At 36.3% G+C, this 20,630-nt stretch overlaps 1 protein-coding gene across 6 annotated transcripts in view; it reads left to right on the top strand.

Annotated features, from left to right (window-relative positions):
• ATG5 (autophagy related 5) overlaps window positions 1-20,630 on the top strand; it is a 121,146-nt gene that overhangs the window by 92,910 nt on the left and 7,606 nt on the right. For 4 of the 6 annotated variants that reach the window (XM_046676999.1, XM_046677000.1, XM_046677001.1 and 1 more), the window contains one exon: window positions 10,100-10,217. In XM_046676999.1, the coding sequence (XP_046532955.1) occupies window positions 10,100-10,217 (118 nt within the window). Of the gene's footprint in view, window positions 1-10,099; window positions 10,218-18,955; window positions 19,009-19,099; window positions 20,496-20,630 lie in introns of those variants that run through there. The other 2 variants (XM_046677003.1, XM_046677002.1) reach the window with 2 other exon arrangements.

Below are 20,630 nucleotides of genomic sequence, written 5' to 3' on the forward strand. Positions count from 1 at the left end.
TAAAAACGTCAATCCTATGGGGCTGGCCCCGTGGCCGAGTGGTTAAGTTCGCGCGCTCCGCTGCAGGCGGCCCAGTGTTTCGTCGGTTCGAATCCTGGGCGCGGACATGGCACTGCTCGTCAGACCACGCTGAGGCAGCGTCCTACATGCCACAACTAGAGGAACCCACAACGAAGAATACACAACTATGTACCGGGGGGCTTTGGGGACAAAAAGGAAAAAATAAAATCTTTAAAAAAAAAAAAAAAAAACGTCAATCCTAGCACTTTTATAGGAAGCTTTTCGTTTGGCCACTGTGTTGATAATTTCATATAAAAAATTTAAAAGCAGTATATAGCTTGTTTTATAAATTGGCTCGTAAACAGCATCAAATTGATCTCAATCTTGAGTAAGAGAAAAATAGTGCTTCCCTGTATTGTATTTTATTCAGTGAAAGGATATGAGGAAGACACAAACTGTTACCTGTGTTTGAAGAAAATTTCCCTTATTTATGTGACAAAATATATTTGGCATTGTCTAGACAAAATTATAATAAATATAACAATTTAAATAAGACAAAACATAAACTTCAAACCAGATGTGTGGATATAATTCTGATGGGTGCTTTCATTTAATCATAGTCTCAATTAAGACAGTACTGCTTTGAGGATTGTGTCCCTGACTATAATAATGACAGCTTTTCGAATGTTAATTATTATTTTTTAGTCTTGTCAGGAATATTAAAAGTGGACTTCAGACTCTGGTAGCATAACTACAGAAAGTGCTTATTTTCAAGTCTCCTATTTCCCTACATAAAGGATAAAAGTAGTCTGATTAAGTGACACAGACCCCCCCACCCGCTCCCCTTCCTGTTCCCTCACTTCCCACCACGGAAAGGACTGTTTACTGTAAAGGTCTAAAAGCATTCATTTGAAATGGTCTGTTCTTTTTACTTAATGAGGTATTGTAATTGTGTATATTCTTAAGCTAATTTTAATATGAGACTTCTTTTGAAAAGCATGTGATGTAAAATTTGATATGCATGAATATATTTTAGGCCAAATATGCATGTGACAGTTTGAAGCACATCATGTGTCATTGTTGGTAAAGTCTGGCTGCATATCCTGTGTAAACCCCTGTTTTCTTTTTCTTTGTGCCACATATTTATTCTAATTAACAAGACTTCAAAGGGAACTGATGGTTGAATACCAGTTGTTTTTCATTCTCTCTGTTACTGGTTCTGTAAATAGACTAACCTTTCTTTGGTTCCGTATTTAACAGTAGTTTGAAAGGGAGGGATGAAAAGGACTAATCATTGTTAAGCACCTCTTGGATTAGATGGTTCATGTGTCTCATCTCATTTGATTATCGCAGCACTCATTCAAAGATATCTATTGTTCCCAGTTTTCAGATTCAGAAACAGACTCTCAAAGATTGACATAGTTCGCCCCAGGTGCAGTCGCTTCTGTTGAGTTGGGATTCCAGCTGAGCTTTTGCTAATTCCACTATAGTTGACATTCCAAGCTCTATGTGTTGAGCTCTTAGCTCACTTTTCTCCCCTTGTCCACTAATTTCTCACAGATAGTGTTACATTCCAGCTACCCTCTGAGTACTTGAGTGGAGGGGTCATATGAAGGAAAGGGTTTGGACCGCACTCTGCCTGAAATGGCCTTATGTCTTTCTCTATTTTAAAAATATTAATGTATTTCAGGTTGGAAGCTTGAAGACCTTCTGTATTCCCCCCTTTGTTTTCATCCTCTTGAAACGCCTTGCTGATACATGACATTCTGCTACACTTAGCATGTTTGACTTTATACCTGCGAGTATATCTTCCACTCTTAGAAAATGAAAATATGTAACCAGTTATGGTTTCTTTGTTTCTATTTTTGTTTTTGTTCTAGCTGCCGAAAAAGTTTGAGTTAAATTTTGTGCCTAAGCTTTTGAATTTTCTCTCATAGCACTTTGTACATATTTCTGTAAACAGTTAACACTATATTACAATTATTTGTGTATGTGTACTTTATTCATCTTTGTATCCACCAACACAGTAAGACCTTAGTAAATGTTCACTAAATGTTTAAGGAATGAAGATTTCTGATATAATTTACCCCTGACCCTCTGGTCATTAGTTAGAGATCCTGGACCTGGGTACTACTATTGGGATAATTCTATCTAACCTACATATGTGTTAATAATTATTGTTGTTGTTATATGCATGCTTTTATTATAAGCAGTCTCAAATCCTTTCTTTCTTTTTTTCTTTCTTTTTTTCTTTTTTTTGGTGAGGAAGATTGGCCCTAAGCTAACATCTATTGCCAGTCTTCCTCTTTTTGCTTGAGGAAGATTGTCACTGAGCTAACATCTGTGCCAGTCTTCCTCTGTTTTATGTGGGACACCACCACAGCATAGCTTGATGAGCAGTGCTATGTTCGTGCCCAGGATCAGAACCTGCGAACCCCAGGCCAGCAAAGGGGAGCGTGTGAACTTAACGACTACACCACGGGGCCAGCCCCTCAAATCTTTTTTTAACATAGTCAGGAAATTAATATTATTCATTGCAATTTATTTATCTTTATATCCTTGTAATGCCTGTCATCACTGTTAATTGAATATCACAACTATGTGATTCTCTGAAGAATTACATTGTGGTTTTTTTTTTTTACTAAGGATCTATAAGAAAAGTTTTATTGGTCATCACTGTCACCATTTTGGTAATAATGAAGCTTTTACTACTTACTTGTAAAACTTTTCAAAAATAATAAGTTCATTATTTTGAAATTGTATGCCAAGCAAAAATAGACTGATTTTGTTGGTGGGGTTTTTGATATTGGAGGTAGCTTTTGTACATAGACGGCATACTTAGAGTTATTTGTGTTTTATTAGAGTTGTAAATTGTAAAATCTAGTTTTTCTAATGCCTTTCAGTTAAATTTCTGCTAGTCATGTAATTTTTGTAGAAAAATGAAAGCAGTCTTTTTCACTTCTTTATTTCTATAATTCATCCTTTTCTAGATTTAATTCTTCTAAAACACAGTACTACTTATATAGTTAGTGAAACAATCAAATTATATTCTTTATTAATGATTAAATAGACATTGCTAATTCCAGTTATGGTTCAGAATAGGTTATTTTTAAAACACCTACAAATCTAACAGGTGAAATCCTTTGATATGCTTATGTAACTCTTCTAAATCAAATAAATTTTACTTCTAAGTGTGGAAATCAGTCATCCTGATTATTTCAGGGGATTTAAAAGCAAAGCATATGCACAGAGTAGCTGACGATATCAAAACTTGTTGCTACACCTGGAAAAATACAACATATGTGAAGTATCAATATGATAACTTGTTTCTTCAGCCCAACCAAGGAGAACAGAATGCCTGTCTCAGGCTCACTGGAGCAGATGATGCTATGGATTCAGTTGACAATGATTCAGGTTATTGGTGGGAGATCCTGAACGCAGGTGCCACTCCTCTGATGATTTTGTCCAAGCCATTTTAACAAAGTGTGCCCCTTGTCGTTATCAGGTTCTACCTGCTGTATCAATAGGAGACCCCCAGCCTGCCCCTCCCCTTCCACTGCACCCCTCCCACCCCCAGCTTTTAATTAAGGCCATTTGTAAGTTTCAAAACCCAGTGAATCATCGTGCATCTACTGGATGCCTTTTAGGTTGTATCCTTGCTGAATTTTTATGTTGTTCTGTTTTATAACTTTTAATCACTTTGTTTCGCTGAATAGAATCTTCTTTTACTATCTGAGAGGATTCTTCCTCCTCTTTATGGTCACTGACTCCATGGTCAATGAGCTAGATAGATACCCTTGTAGCTATAAATTGTCATTTTTAAGAAAACCGACATTTCTAATCCATATTATATGTTGATACAGTATATATAATCACTGTCATTTTTAACAAAACACACATTTCTAATCCATATTTTATGTTGTTACAGTATTAATGACCAAAACAACAAAATTAGCACTAATGCCATGTAGTGACAGGATGACTGCAAGATTAGAATATCTTCTTATAATCATAAATGTTTTCTATTATGGCTCAATACAAAATACATATCAGTAGTCAGTAAATTTCTGTTGAGTATCAGGTCACAGTAAGAACAGTCACAGCACTTACTGAGCATTTACTTTGTGCTAGGCATTATTCTAAATGTTTTACATGAATTACCATGTGTAATCTTCACATGCAGTTGCAAGAAATAGTACAGAAAGATCTATATATCCCTCACCCAGTTGCCCCCACTGGTGACTCCTTGTATAGCTGTTGCACCGTATCATTACCAAGAAATCGACATTGATACAATCCGCAAACCTTAGCATATTTCATTGCGTTTGTTCCAACACAAGCTACCCTTTTATAGCCACAGCTTCCTACCTCACTTCCCCCCTCCCTAACCTCTGACAACAACTAATTTTTTCTGTTTCTAAAATTTAATCTTTTTTTTTTTTTTTTGAGGAAGATTAGCCCTGACCTAACTACTGCCAATCCTTCTCTTTTTGCTGAGGAAGACTGGCCCTGAGCTAACATCCATGCCCGTCTTCCTCTACTTTATACATGGGACACCTACCACAGCATGGCTTTTGCCAAGTGGTGCCATGTCTTCACCCGGGATCCGAACTGGCGAACCGTGGGCAGCTGAGAAGCAAAATGTGTGAACTTTGCTGCGCCACTGGACCGGCCCCTAAAATTTAATCATTTACTAATGTTATATAAATGGAATCATTCCATATGTAACTTTTTGAAATTGACTATTTTCATGCAGCATAATTCCCTTGAGCTCCATACAAGTTGTTGCATGTATTAGTGGGATTTTTGTTTTGTTTTGTTTTATTGCTGAGCAGTATTCACTATGTACCTGTTGAAAGACATTGGGATCGTTTCCAGTTTTGGGATATTAGAAGTAACGCTGCTATGAACATTTGTGTGCAAGTTTTTTTGAGAACTTAAGTTTGCATTTCTCTTAAAATACTCAGGAGTACAATTCCTGGGTCATATGGTAGATGCATGTTTAGTTTTACAAGAAACTACCATACTCTTTTTCCAGAGAGGTTGTATCATTTTACATTTGTACCAACAATGTATGAGTGATATAGTTTCTCCACCTGCTCACTGGCATTTGGTATTGTTACTGTTTTTTATTTTAGACGTTCTGGTAGGTGTGTAGTGATATTGCATTGTGGTATTGCACTTTACATTTCCTTAATGGCTAATGATGTGTCAAACATCTTTTTATATGCTTATTTTTCAGCCGTGTTTCCTTTTGGTGAGATGTCTGTCTGTGTCTTTTATCCATTTTCTAATTGAATTCTTTGCTTTTTTTTTGACTCTTAAATTTTTAGAGTTCTTTATGTATTCTAGGTACAAGACTTTTGTTGGATATGTGATTTACAGATATTCTCACCTAGTCTGTGGCTTGTCTTTTCATCTTCTTCATAGGATCTCTTGCAGAGGCATACATTTTTTATTTTGATGAGGTCCAATTTATGAGTATTTCCTTTTATGGATCTTGCTTTAGGTGTTAAATTCTAGACTAATATTGAATTTAGTCCTAAAATGACTTTGCCTTTTTTTCCCCTTGCTGTATAAATAAATGTTAGAACATAACGTTGAATTTCATGCTTTTGGACCTTTTAGCATCCAGACAAGTGGACTTAGAGAAAATAGATTGAAACTAAAAGGATATAAAACTTGAGTCTGCTAAATTGGGATAGTATTCAGTTAAAATATCCATTACATTGTTCTGAAATTGTTGCTGATGGTGTTAGTGTGGTTTAGGGTGTGTGTGAGTGATCGTGTGTACCGTAATTGCTCTGTGCATGTATTTTATCATCTGAGAAGCTCTGCGATGTAGATCTTATCTCCATTTACACTTGTGCGTGTGTGCACATACATAGATAGTTGTTCCTGTTTTACAGTTGAGGAGACTGAAGTCCAGGAAAGTTCAGTAATTCTGCACATGGTCCTATAATGAATGAGCGAACCTGGACTTAAAGCCCGTTCTTTTTGGCTCTGAAGCCTACACTGTTAACAGCTGCACTGCGTCTTTTGTTGCATTGTGTACCTTGTGTAACTCTCAAGAATCAAACCTGATCTTAGTGATGCGGTTCTGCCTGTTACCCTTCAAGTCCGTATGTTGTCTGATTTTCAAACTGCTGCAGTAAGTCAGCATTTCTTGTTTAGCTTGAGCGCTAACCTATTTGGTTAGCCTGTTTGGCTGTATTGGAAATAGACCTTTTCTCTGTATTTTGTTTCTTAGATGTAAACTTAATAAAATCATGATCATCCTCCAGTTTACACTATTGTTGTAACATCGTCTTTTAAGAATTTGTGTCACTCTTGAACTGTCAGTTTAAGAAAATATATTCCCTAAAATTTTATAAATTTAACTTAAAATTTTTACAAATTTGGTTCCTCTGCTTCTGTTCAAAGTATCTCTGAGGTAAATGAGCAATATAGCTCTTCCGTAGAGGACAGAGTTATTGTCCGTTGGTGAGGGTGCATGAGTAGAGGAGGGGTGGGGAGCAGCCAGCCAGTAGCACCCCAACTTTGTATTCTATTTGGTATAGTGAAGAGATGACTAACATATGTATTTTAAAATGTAACAAAGGCAGTTTCAAAGATGACTTTACCAAGTCATATTATTTCTCATGAGAGAGTAACGCTGTTTCTTGGAAGTCCCTGAAATGGTTTACATATTTACAAATAATGACTAAGTAAGTATTGTGCTGTATTGCTTTTCTAGTGGCTTTCTTGTCTGTCAGACTAAGATTCAGATTACTGTGAATATTGTTAGCATAGTCTGGTTTCACGTATACTAAATCAAAGTTCACAGAATTCATGTTCCCGGAGCTTTTCGTATTTTTAAAATTCTCGCTATATTCAAAAGAAAGATAGCGGTTTAGTACTTTCTTGCATAATTTAGTCTTTGCTTAACTCCAACTTAGACTTAATGAGATCTGCACGAAATTTGCATGAACCTATCATCCATTCTCATTGCCCTTCAGAACTTCTGTAGAGTATTTGAATGCGTGAGCTATCTGTGGAGGACTTTTGTTTTAAGGGTAGATAACCCCCAAAATTGAGTATTTTCCATAATCTTTGGTGTGACTTACTCAGACACTTAATTGCTCTTTTCTAGAATACTAAATTTTTAAGAATAAGAATATTTGGGGCCGGCCTGGTGGCACAGCCATTAAGTGCGAACCTTCTGCTTTGGCGGCCCGAGGTTCGCCGGTTCGGATCCCAGGTGTGGACATTGCACTGCTTGGCAATCCACGCTGTGATAGGCATCCCACATATAAAGTAGAGGAAGATGGACATGGATGTTAGCTCAGGGCCAGTCTTCCTCAGCAAAAAGAGGAGAATTGGCAGCGGATGTTAGGGCTAATCCTCCTCAAAAAAAAAAAAAAATAAGAATATAAGTTTTTAAGGGCATTGTAATAAATATTAAACAAAATGTTTGTTAGATTTTTGATTGAGATGTATTGGGTCTTCATCTTTTAAAATAAGGTTTTTGTTGTATGAGAAACAGCACTTTACTTTGAGGAGAGTTTTCTTGGTTACCATTCTAAAGGATTTACCTAGAACATGTTAATAATACTGAGGCTTCCTCCTTCCCCCCAAGCAAATAACATCATTACAAAAGTTTTTGAAGTTATATCTTTGTTATAACTCCTCAGATTTGGGAGAGTGGAAAAAAGAGAGGTACAGAGAAATTCTAGGCCATTCTTCTAGGAATGGGGGTAGAGAATATCTGTTTTTTAATATGTAGCTAAGACTACTTGGCCTTTCCTGTTTAGCGTATTGTTTTCAGGTTATTGTATTATATATTATATTCCTATACCTCAGCCACCTCACAATTCTGTCACTAAGTAGGAGGTGAATGAATCTTAAGATTTCTTTGACTTTGCTGTAAACCTTGGTATTTTCAGAATAGACTATGACTGATACATTTTAAGTTTTTTTTTTTTAATTGGGGCTACAGTCCTGACTCTTTTTGTGCTTACCCAGACCCAGTTGTCATCACATAGGCTGGCATTATTCAGACAGCCTTTCACTGGTCAACCTAATAGTTACCTTGCTGGTCAGCCTGATGTTACCTCTCAGCCAAGTCATCGCACACAGTGCTGCTTTCCATTAGCCTTCAGAAAAAGCCTCTTTCATCACGTCACTTCCTTTGCTAAAAAGTCTTAACAGCTTCCTCATTGTCTGGAAGATAGAAAGCCCTAAGTGGGTGGTGGCTGTTTTAAATTATTACTACAGTCCCCTATTCATTTCTTTCCTCTCCGAACTCTCCTAACTCTTCTTATCTTCACATAGTTAATCCTTGGTTGTGCATGATACCATTCTCAGTTTCGTCTTGTGTGAAAAGTATGAGCTTCCTAAATTGAAGGCTATCAATCATACTTTAATAAAATAATCCCTAAAGAGTTCAGTTAGCGAAATGCATTACATTATCTTCTGTGCATATGAATTATCAAGATTTTAGGGGGCCAGCCAGGTGGCATAGAGGTTAAGTTCAGTGTGCTCTGCTTCGGCAGCCTGAGGTTCGTGAGTTTGGATCCTAGGCATGGGCCTACATCACTCATCAAACCATGCTGTGGCAGTGACCCACATACAAAATATAGGAATGTTAGCTCAGGGCCAATCTTCCTCACCCCCCCCCCCCAAAAAAAAAAAACAAAACAAAAAAAGATTTTAGTTTCTACAGGTTTTTTTTTCCATACTTGGCCACAGACAACTGTATTATTGGAGTACCATTTTTAACTTCTAATAGGTATCCACTGAGTATACAGTGTAAGGAGGAAAGGTAGCTCACATGCTTTTACACCATGTCAGTGTTTTCTTACATTTTAGTTTATGTCCACACTTAAAACTAGATTATTTTTTACCAAATCGGTGACAGTTATATCAAAGAAGTTGAGGTATTAAAAAAGAGACAAACTTGTCTTTAATGGCCGGGTATTTGAAATCATTTTCTTATGAAATATGAGACATTATTCTGTTCTTCTAAGTTTTTATGATTTTTGACTCTTGGAAGCTTAAAATAAAAACTTAACGTCTTAAAATGAAATAACAGTTGAAGAGCGTTTTTATTCTCTTTCACATTTATTTGTTTATTTACTCTGTGCTTAGTGCAGTTCTTCCGTTATTCTCACCACAAACTTAAGAAATATGGAAATTCCCAAATTTCCAAAGAAACTGGGTGCGAGATCAGAGAGCTTATGAACTGTAGTGCTGTTCATAGACTGGCTGATGCCAGAGCCTCCTAACTCTGCACTGCTGAGGCTGCCATCATCGCTGTCGTGCTCCTATACAGGTAGTTTAGGAAAGTGAAACTTAATTTTAAAAGTGGGTAAAACACTGAAATTATTAGCAGTAAATTATGACATAGTGCTAATAACAATTGTCAGAGGAAATGCTGTATCTACTATTTTGAAAATTTTCGAACATAGAAAAGTTAAAATAATAAAACAACTAAGACCCTTCACCTAGATTCTCCAGTAATGGACATTTTTCCACATTTACTCTCCTTTCTCTCTCTCAACTGTTGGAAGATCAGTTTCAGACATCTTGGTAGCTTATCTCTACTTGAGCCTGAATTTCTTAAAAATAAGAATATTGTCCTTGTAACTATTATCACACCTAAGAAATTTGACATTAATTCAGTAACGTTATCTGTTATTCATTCCATGTTTCCCCAGTTATTCCAAAAATGTCTTTTATAGCTGATTCGTTTTGTAATTTCCTTCTCCAATACAGTATTCAGTCAAGGTTTATTCTTTTGTATTTAGTTGTTATATCTTGCCAATCTTTTTTAATCTTTTTGTGTTGTTTTTTAATGTCTTTGACTTTTTTGAAGAGTCCAGGCCAGTTGTCTTTAGAATGGCACGCATTCCGAATCTGATTGTTTCCTCTTGATTAGATTTACTTGAGTTTATGTTCAGTGTTTTTGGCAATAATATGATATTTGTGATGATGTTTGCTTCTGATTACACTATATTAGAAGGCATCTAATGCCAGCTTTAAATTTCTGATCTATTAATTTTCAATTCTCAGCCCTGAAGACCTAATTGTTTGAATTCTTTTTTCACTTTTCAAATAGACAACAACCGAACGCCCTTTCATTCAGAAGCTTTTTCGACCTGTGGCTGCAGATGGACAACTGCATACGCTGGGCGATCTCCTCAAAGAAGTTTGTCCTTCTGCACTTGCTCCTGAAGGTAATATAATCTGCAACATTAACACATTTCTTTCATTTCTCTTTGTTCCTGAGATAACATAAGCATTCTGGACTTAAAAATAATATTTACTGATTACTTCAGGAAATATTTTCATTATTTTGTAGGGAAAAATCTTTTAAAACAGAAGCACCTTATATTTAATTTATTATTTTGGAAATTGTTGACACTAACAAAATAAGGAATGGATTCTCTTTGGCAAAATAAAATATACCATTTTTAAATTACCCTCTCATCACATCTCTGGTACCCTGAGTCTTTCATTTGTGAGTTCAGTTCTGGTAAATATTTTAAATCTTGCATTGTATTTCTTCATTCTAAAGGAACAAGAGATGGTAAAAAAAAAAAAATTCTTACCTTTCGTTGCTATTTTAAGTATAAAATATTGAATAGTGGATATGTATATTATTTCAGTTCTCTACTACTTTCTGATGTTTTACTCAGCATTTTTCTCTTAGGCTTTGACATGTCACAGGTCCAGTCAAGAACTTGTCCTGTTTCATAGTCCTCATTTTGTAGCTTAGTTTAAAATTGTTTTCCAGTAGGCAAAGGAAAAATATAAAAATTGCTGAGTTCTGTTTTCTTAATTGAAACATGAGGAACACTAAGAAAATGCAGAAACAGTAAGAAAAATATACGCCGCAGTCCCATAACTCGTAGAGACCACTGTTGACACATGCACACGCATATGTACACTTGAATATTTGAGAGGGGTGTGTGTGTATTTATAAAATCATATGTCCTGCTGCTTTTTTTACCTAACATAATGTGAGCATATTTTTAATCATTAAAAATTCTTTAAGGGCCAGCCCCAAGGACCTAGCGGTTAAATTTGGTGCACTCTACTTCAGTAGCCTGGGTTCAGTTCCCAGGCATGGACCTACATCACTTGTTTGTTAGTGGCCATGCTGTTGTGGCATCCTCACATACAAAAAGAGGAAAATTGGCAGTGGATGTTAGCTAAGGGCGAATCTTCCTTGGCATAAAAAAAAAAAAATTCTTTTACAGCTATTTTTTTTAAATAGCACTGAGTTCCTTCATATCCATGTACCATCATTTGATCATCACTCTATTATTGAAAGACTTATAATCCTAATCCTATTAATTGATTACTAACCTCTGGGGGAAATATCAGTGGCATATTACTGTATTTGTTAATATATGGTATTTATTATGCAGTCATGTGCCACATAACAAACAATGTTTCAGTCAATGACAGACCGCATATGCAACAGTGGTCCCGTAAAGTTAGTACCATAGAGCCTAGGTGCATAGTAGGCTATGCCATCTAGGTTTGTGTAAGTACACACAATGATGTTCGCACAAGGACAAAACTGCCTATCAGCACATTTCTCTGAATGTATCCCTGTCATTAAGTGACACGTGATTGTATAGAAAAAAAATTCAAAACTTGCTACTTTTTTAAATCCTTTATGGAAAGAAGTAAGTCGTTAATAAATATAAAATTAGTACTTTAGGGGCTGGCCCTGTGGCCGAGTGGTTAAGTTTGCATGCTCTGCTTCGGCGGCCCAGGGTTTTCCAAGTTCAAATCCTGGGCGCAGACATGGCACCGCTCATCAAGCCATGCTGAGGCGGCGTCCCACACAGCACAGCTAGAAGGACCTACAACTAGAGTATATGGCTATGTACCAGGGGGCTTTGGGGAGAAAAAAAATAAAATCTTTAAAATTAATACTTTAATAGATAATATTCTGTTTCTTATTAACATATTCTAAATGGGGTGATTGCAGTATTATTTACATGACTTGAAACTATATCTCACAGTTCAAGAAGCATGCAGTATCTAAAGAAATGGTTTGCCTAATAAATAGTAATAGAAACAGAGTGGGATTGGGGGGAATGTTGATATGTCAGCCTAAATGACTAAACAAAGAATATGGAGCTGAAAACATATGTCAGTTGATCTGCGAATATGACTATTTTCTTTAATCAAATATGCTTGCCTTTCTTGGCATTGCTGTGTGATCTAGCTTTTCTCTATGCACACAGGCTCAATAGGAGGGGTGAAGAGGGGTATCCAAAATACCGTCAGAACCAGCAGAAGGGATTGATGCCAAAGATCATTGACCACTGCCCAAAATTACTGAGCTTGAACAGGTTTCATTGATTTAAGAGGTTATCAGCATATTTTATGAGGTCTTACTGAGTCCTTTGTCGTCCCTGTACTCTACTAGACTATAGTCAAGATTTTTGATAGTGTCTTACACGTCCTTGTGTCTCTAGTGCTAGGGTAAATGTTCACTCAATCTTCCGATTACTGAACTCTTTCTTTGTGTCTCTACTTAAAATACTATTTATGATCATTAAATTGTGGCATAATTAGCATTGTTGATTATAATACTATTGTAGAATCTTAATTTATCTTTGTTGCTGTGTAATTTTAGCTTTTAGTAAGAGTTTCAGTTAAATAATTTATTTGGCAACTCGGTGGTTTTTATTTTTAATAATTTGTAGAGTTCTGCAGCCATCACCATGGTCTAGTTTTAGAACATTTCAGTCACCTCAAAAGTTCCCTTGTGCTTGCTTGCAGCCAGTTTCTGCTCCCACTGCCAAGTGTAGACAACTACTGGTCTGCTTGGTGTCTCTGTAATTTGCCTCTTTTGGGTATTTCACATAAATGGAATAAAAAAAATTGCAAATGGTTTTTCACCCTGCATATTTTTGGGTTTCATCCATGTTGTAGCATGTATCAGCAGTTTGTTCCTTTTTGTTGCTATATAGTATTCCATTGGGTGTATAGATCACATTTTGTTTATTCATCCACCAATTGATGGGCACTTGGATTGTTTCTAGCTTTTCACCTTTATGAATAATGCTGCTATAATATTTGCAAGCCTTTGTGTGGGCATATGTTTTCATTTTTCTTGGATAGATTCCTAGGAGTGGAATGGCTGGGCCATATGATAAGTTTGTATTTAATATTTTTAAGAAACTGCTAAACTTTTACAAACTGGCTGTGCCGTTTTACAGTCCTGTGAGCGATATATGTGGGTTCTAGTTTCTTAACATCCTCACAAGCATATGTTTTTTGTCTTAACTATAGCCATCCTGGTGGTTGTGTAGTGGTATCTCATGGTGGTTTTAATTCTTATTTTGCTAATGTCTAATGATGTTGAGTGTGTTTTCATGTGCTTATTGTTTCTGGATATATTTGATGATATATCTATTAAAATCCTTTTCTTTCTTTTTTTCAGACTGTCTTTTTATTACTAATTATGAGAGTTGTTTATATATTCTGGATACAAGTCCTTTATCAGACATAGGATTTGCAGTTATTTTCTTCTAGCCTGTGACTTGTCTTTTCGTTTTCTTTTGCAGAGTGAAAGTATTTAATTTTGATGATGTCCTGTTTATCAAGGTTTTTTAATGTGTTGTGTTCAGTTAAATAAAATCTTTTTTTGTTTTATATTGTTCCAAAATCAAAAAGTATATAAAGGAATTTAGTGAAAAGTCTCTCACTCAGCTTCTATCCACCAAACCCTAATCCAGCTCTCCTTTCCAGAAACACCCAGTGTTGCCGTTTTCCTGTCTGTCCTTACACAGATAGTTAGGTCAACTTTTTATTTTTGAATTCAAGTTACAGATATTTTGAGTGGGAAATTCCCAGCAACTTTTATTGATTCCTGAATAATCTTACTGTTCAGTTCATTTTCTCCATGCTGTAAGTGTTTGTTTAATCTATTTAACGTCTATTTTGCTACATTCTTAAGGATTTGGGAATATAGACTAGTTTTTCCATTTGAAGTGTAACTAAGAGATTAATCATTTTTATTGCTAACAGAAATGGGACCCACAAGCCTTGTACCTACCCCACTGTGAGCACTGGCTTTCAGTTATTCATTTCTCTGTACTGTATTTTTATCCCTTTTTGAGTACTTTGTAGTATCTTAAAGAACTTTGAAAAACTGCTTTTATCAATTGGGTCATTGAAATTTAAACTAAAGCTTAATATTCAAATTGCTACCTCTCTGTTCTTTTCTTAGATATGTTTTTGGTGTTTGGTTTTTTTTTTTTTTTTCTGGTAAGGAAGATTAGCCCTGAGCTAACATCTGTTGCCAATCTTCTTCCTTTTGCTTGAGGAAGATTGTCAGTGAGCTAATATCTGTGCCAATCTTCCTTAAGTTATTTATTTATTTTTTCGTATGTGGGACACTGCCACAGTATGGCTTGCTGAGCAGTGTGGAGATCCACACCTGGGATCTGACCCCGCAAACCCTGGGCTGACAAAGCAGAGCATGTGAACTTGACTGCTGTGCCACTGGGCCAGCCCCTGGTGTTTGTTTTTGTGTTTTGCTGAGGACTGTTATTCCTGAGCTAACATCTGTTGCCAATCTCCCTCTTTTTTTCTTGAGGAAGATTATCTCTGATCTAACATCTGTACCAGTCTTCCTCTATTTTATACATGGGTCACCACCACAGCAGGGCTGACAAGTCGTGTAGGTGTGTGCCCAGGATCCAAACCCGTGAACCCAGGCCACCGAAGCGGAGTGTGCCAAATTTAACCATTAGGCCCTGGAGCTGGACCCTCATAGATATTTTTTGACCATCTACTTTCAAAAACATTATGTCATTTAAAATTTACTTCTTTATAAGATCTTTGACTATTGAAAGAGAACATCACAATGGAACTCAAAACCTTTCAAGAAAACTGCTCTACCGTATTGATCTATCCGCCAATCAGCAGCATAACTGTCAACAAAAACACAGAATGAAAAGAGAAAACTTACTAGAGGAGAGCGGGAAGCAATTGGTTGGGTGTTAATTTTGTGTTTGACATCTTTAAAGAATCATATAACTGTAGAACCGTAGAGTTAATTTAGTTCAGTCTCAATTTTTTAGATTTGTCAAAAGTCTCTTAGCTACTTAATTGCAGAAACTGGGTTTAGAACTCCAGTCTGCATCTGCTGGTCCATTGTTTTTTCCACTTTACTATGCTACCATTTGTTTTCATTTTCACTTTTGCAACCTTTGAACTTCTTTGTTTAGTTTAAAATAACATTCTGAAATGTTTTCTTTTTCCTAACTCTTTATTCTGTGGTTTGTGTTTTAGTACCTAATCTTGCCTTTATAGTATTTTGTGATATTATCTTAGCCCGGACTTCTACTTTTGTTATTTTAGATTTACTGGATTATATAATTCCGGTCACTCTTCTCGTTGAATTTATTAAAAGGGTAGCTATGACGTTCAGGCGTGTAAATGGAAAGCAGTCATGTGCTTTGAGCTGATACACTCTGTCGGAGCGCACCTGCATGCTCTCTTGCCATTCCTACACCCGGATCACAACAGTACATAGAAGATTAACATGGGCCTGCACAAGAGTGGCATGCAAATTTGTGTGGCTTTTTATTGTTTTTATTTTTTATTGCTTTTATTTTATTTTTATTGTTTTGAAGACTCTTTATTCTCTCCTAAATTTTGGTGTGCTGTATCTACCTGCACATCTATTCCTGAAGAAGACACACTGTCATTTCCCTTGCATTTTTTTGAAGCGAGGGCTGTGAGGTGGCCAGCCACTCACAACTCTGATCCACAAACCTGCCTCTTAGGTGATTTCAGATACTGTACGTGGTTATCTTTGTGTGCCAGACTGCTTCCTACCCAAACGGTCACGTGCTTATATTGATCGGAGAACACACACATACCACACACCCTTCATTGAAATGATATAAATAGCACCTATACTTTTGATGGTACCTTCCACACCAGGAGGAGGCCACATTTCTAACACTAGTATCTCATCTGGAAAAACTTGTATTTGCCTCTTCCTTTTGTCACCTCATACTGGAAAATAACTGTCATTTCAGGATCTCTGGTGAGTATCCAAAACATCAAGTCACTGTTTCAGTAAAGAACTGTTTATTGTCGGCTCAGTACACCTGTGGTATTGTCAAACATGAAGCATTTTGAAACACCTGCACCCAACTTAAGTTGAAAGCGAAAGACGTTAAGATTGGGTGTGTATGGATAAGAACTGGCTGTCATCACATGATAAAAAGAGAAAGTACTTCATAAAAGTTATGTGGCACCATTGTCTACTACTCCTTGCAACAAGTGATTCATGCATGAAAGAATTTTAGCTTATTTCATCATATGAAAGTAGAATGTGCTAATATTTATGAAGACGTGCTTTAGGTCATTGTTCTTGTGGAGTAATTAATGATGAGCTGCTGTGCTTGTTTCTTTTTTTGTTTTGTTTTGTTTTCTAAGTGGCTAGAGGAGTTAGCCAAGTTAGAGGGAAACAGGAATAACCAAAGGTGAGCTCAGGTAAATTTTTCCTGTGGTGTTAGCTGCAGTTAAAATGACTCAGCTAAGCTTCTGTACCAGACCTGAAGTAAAATATTTTTTTCTTTGTTCATTAAAAACAACATACCAAAAACCAAAAATTTACAACCTTATCTTTTTCTTTGTTTTGAGGAAGATTAGCCATGAGCTAACATCTGCGACCAATTCTCCTCCTTTTGCTGAGGAAGACTGGCCCTGAGCTAACATCTGTGCCCATCTTTCTCTACTTTATATGTGAGACGCCTGCCACAGCATAGCTTGCCAAGCAGTACCACCTCCGCACCTGGGATCCGAACCCATGAACCCTGGGCCACCAAAGCGAAACATGCACACTTAACCGCTGCACAACCAGGCCGGCCCCTGAAACTGTATCTTTTATTCTTTTACTTTCGAGAGTACAAAACATCTATAAGTTTTGCCTGATTATATTTCATTTCTCATTCTAATGTAACGTATAAAAACCTAGTAAGTTAGACTTAGGATAAAATGTCCATTTTTGCTTTTATAAATTTATTTCAAGGTTCTGGTTGGTCAGTCCTTTGTGACAGTTGGACTGTTGTAATCCCGAGTCCACATTTAATATCGTACAAAAGGCTTCTGTTCCATGACAGATTAGTAAAGCCTCCATGCATCTCTCCTACCAGCAAGTACCCTGTAGCCATTTGCATTTTTCCATTTCCATTGCTACTCTGCTTACTGGGAATTTATTTACTCCTTGAGACCTTTCCCAACTACCACTTAACTTTGAGTTTCCATTTGATGTTGTAGATTTCATTATTCGTCAGTCAATTGCTTTGCATCATACTGTCTTCTGGCACTGGGCATACTAAGATGTGTAAGACATAGTTCCTGCTTTTAAGAAACTTTGGTACCATTGGAGTGGGCAAAAAGATGCCGAGATGTGGTGTGTGCAGTAATGGAGATATTTGCAAAGAATATTAGGAAGCACCTAGAATTGCTATCTTATCTGTTCTAGAGGAGGTAGTGGATACTATGCTAAGTCTTAAAAGATGAGCAGAAATTAGCTGAAAAGGAGGGACCAGGTCATACATACCACATGACCACTGTAGAAGTAGAATTCTTCACCAGCTACCCAGGGACTGGTTGCTAAGGGGTAAATCTGATCTGAAATGCTGGTCTATGGGGCCGGCCCTGTGGCCGAGTGGTCAGCTTCATGCGCTCCGCTTCGGCTGCCCAGGGTTTGCCAGTTCAGATCCTGGGCACAGACCTCCACACTGCTCGTCAAGCCATGCTGAGGCGGCGTCCCACATAGAAGAACTAGAATGACCTCCACACTGCTCGTCAAGCCATGCTGAGGCGGCGTCCCACATAGAAGAGCTAGAAGGACCTACACCTGGGGTATATGACTGTGCACCGGAGCTTTGGAGAAAAAGAGAAGTGCTGGTCTAGGATTTCCCTGTTTTATTTGCTGAGGAACAAGTCATATTTTTCTACTCCTCTCCCATAAATGTGCAGAAAATTTTCAATGATGTCAGAAAAGCACTGAGGAACTAAGTGACTAAGGTTGATCTGTTATTTGCTTGGTTAGTACATTGAAAGATAATTATAACAACTTGAGGCTAAGGAAGTCATAATATCCCATTTAGGTAGTCTAAATTATACTGCTTTATTTTAGATATGCTTTATGAGAAACCAAAGAATAGGTTTTATAAAAAGTAAGAAAAGATGATGTATTCACATTTCTTCTCCTTTGCTTTATAACATATGATTAGATTGTTTATAAAGTGAATTAACTGATGTTACAATAGATTTTTTTAGACATAAAGCAATTAGAGAAAAGAAAAATCTAAATATCATGTTATTCATACAAGGCAGATACATCAGGTGTCAGAATTAAAGCTGGTTGATTGATGTCTTGTGATTTGAAGTTTGAACCAGCAAATACTCAGTTTTGTCAGCATGATGACACTGACCCCCCAAGAGGTAGCATTTCATTTCACAGATTCACACCACAGAAACATAAAACCTACAGACACCCAAACTTCATCAGAATGAGGGTTTAGGAGTAAGAATAATAATGGTTTTACAATTTCAGTAATTCTTTTACTCATGTAGAATTTGTTTTCATTCTTGTATCCCTTTGTACCTTCACACTGTTTGATTTGGAAGATCATTTAGTTGTTTTGTTGTTGTTGTTTTTAATGATTCAGGTTTCTTATTCTGTAAAGTAAGGATGTTTCCTGCTAGTAGCCTCATAGGATAGTTGTAGGGTTTAAATGAACAAAAAATTCAAGTGAGTTTTTATAGTCTCATGGTTTTCCAAGGCTTTACAGTGAGCATATTTTTTGGTTTTTTTACAGTTCTGTTGTTTTTTTAAAAAATAACTACCCTCCTAAGAAATTTACAAAGTGAGGTTAGAAAGAAGTAGTTTTGTTTTTCTTGTTCTTGTTTGTAGATAATCCCACTTCGAAGAGACAAGGACTTGATGTTCAAGCCTGTGCACAGAAGGTATAAATACACGACGAAACTGATATTAGAACTGCTTATACCTGATTGTGGCAAGAGTTCTGTGCCACTGATTGTTACTCTTTTTTGGAAGGTAACTTCTGGACATGATTAGAGATGATGGAAGTATGGCTCTGACAAGGAAGAAGCAAGCGTATTTTACTAAGGCATCTCCCTAGTTGATGTAGCCAGTTCGATTATCATAGACCTGTTAAAATATATTAAATGTAAAAATCTCAAGGCAAGAGGTTTGAAAGTGTTGCTGCTAGTGAAAGTTTTTCATTGAAGACTATGAGCAACAGATTGCACCTTTGTTTGAAGTTTCAGCTATTCACAAGTAACCCTGGAAGGCCCATTTGTAACTACTGAGAGCCTGGCGCGTGGGACTGCATCACTGGTCACTCGCCCTTTCAGTGTCATCCTAACGCTCTCTGCTCTTTATTGTTTTCTCTCTCTCATAGGATGTGTGTTTTGTGTATATATGAAAAAAAGATAGTGCCGTTCATAGTGGGAATTCAAAAAAAGTTCTTCAAATGTAGCCCTTGTGAGCAAGGATTACAATACTCAAGTTTGGATAGAAGCAGTTTGTTAGGCTCAGTTTAAACTTGGTAATTATGATGTATTTTCTTAAATTTATCATTGTGCTGTCAAATTCTAAACTAAAATGAGTCCAATTCTTTGCCTTGATTGTTTCCTTCTCTCTTTATCTCTGTGGTTTGTCCCGACACATGGGCAATCTTGATGATACTGAATCTGTTAATGACTTAATCCATTGACATTATGTCTTTTCTACAATCATAGAAATAATAAACTGATTATTTTTGTTATTTTCCATTAAAAAAGGTGATGAGATTACCCAACCTGTGAGAAGATACTTCTGATTTCTCCTCAGTTATTGTTCTTTATCTAAATCTCAAGATGTTAAGTGAATTAATGTGACTTTTTCCAAAGAATAGACACTTGCACAATTCATATTACATCTTTAGCACTAGACAAAAAAATTCTCTTAACAAAATAATGAACACATACAGGCAGTTTAAGCTACACATCTCTTCATTAAAACAAGTCCTGTGAGACCTCAGTCTGCCCCTTTCAAACAGTGTATTTGTTGCCTGTATTTTAAATAAAACGGTTAATTCTGAACTATTCTGTGATGCATACTTGACAAATGTGAATGAGCCCTATTAAACCCAACTAGAATTAGTGGCTCATTTTATGAAAACAGATCAAAAACATTTGAACCTATATTTTCAAAATTTTATTTTGCTTTTTGGGTTTTTTAAATGAACTAGTTTTAATTTCTAACTTTTACCACATTTTTATCTTATCAGGAGGCTTTTAATCAGTTTATTAAAATGGTCTTACAGTCACTTAATACAATTTTCTTTTTATAATTATAGCTAATTATATGGGATTTTTTTTTTTTAGTTTAAATTTTGGTTTATGTCCTCATTAAGAAATACAAAGATTACAAGCAAAAGTCAATGAAAGAATTAACATGGACGCGTGTTTTGAAAATCTTCTTTTAAATGTTAAGAACCGAGGCTCTGGAAATATTTGGGGCAGAAATAATTTTTTTAAGTATATAAAATATAAAGTTTATACATGGAAGGACCTATGTAGTA

This window comes from Equus quagga, chromosome 11 (genome assembly GCF_021613505.1).
Source record: "Equus quagga isolate Etosha38 chromosome 11, UCLA_HA_Equagga_1.0, whole genome shotgun sequence".
NCBI lineage: Eukaryota > Metazoa > Chordata > Mammalia > Perissodactyla > Equidae > Equus > Equus quagga.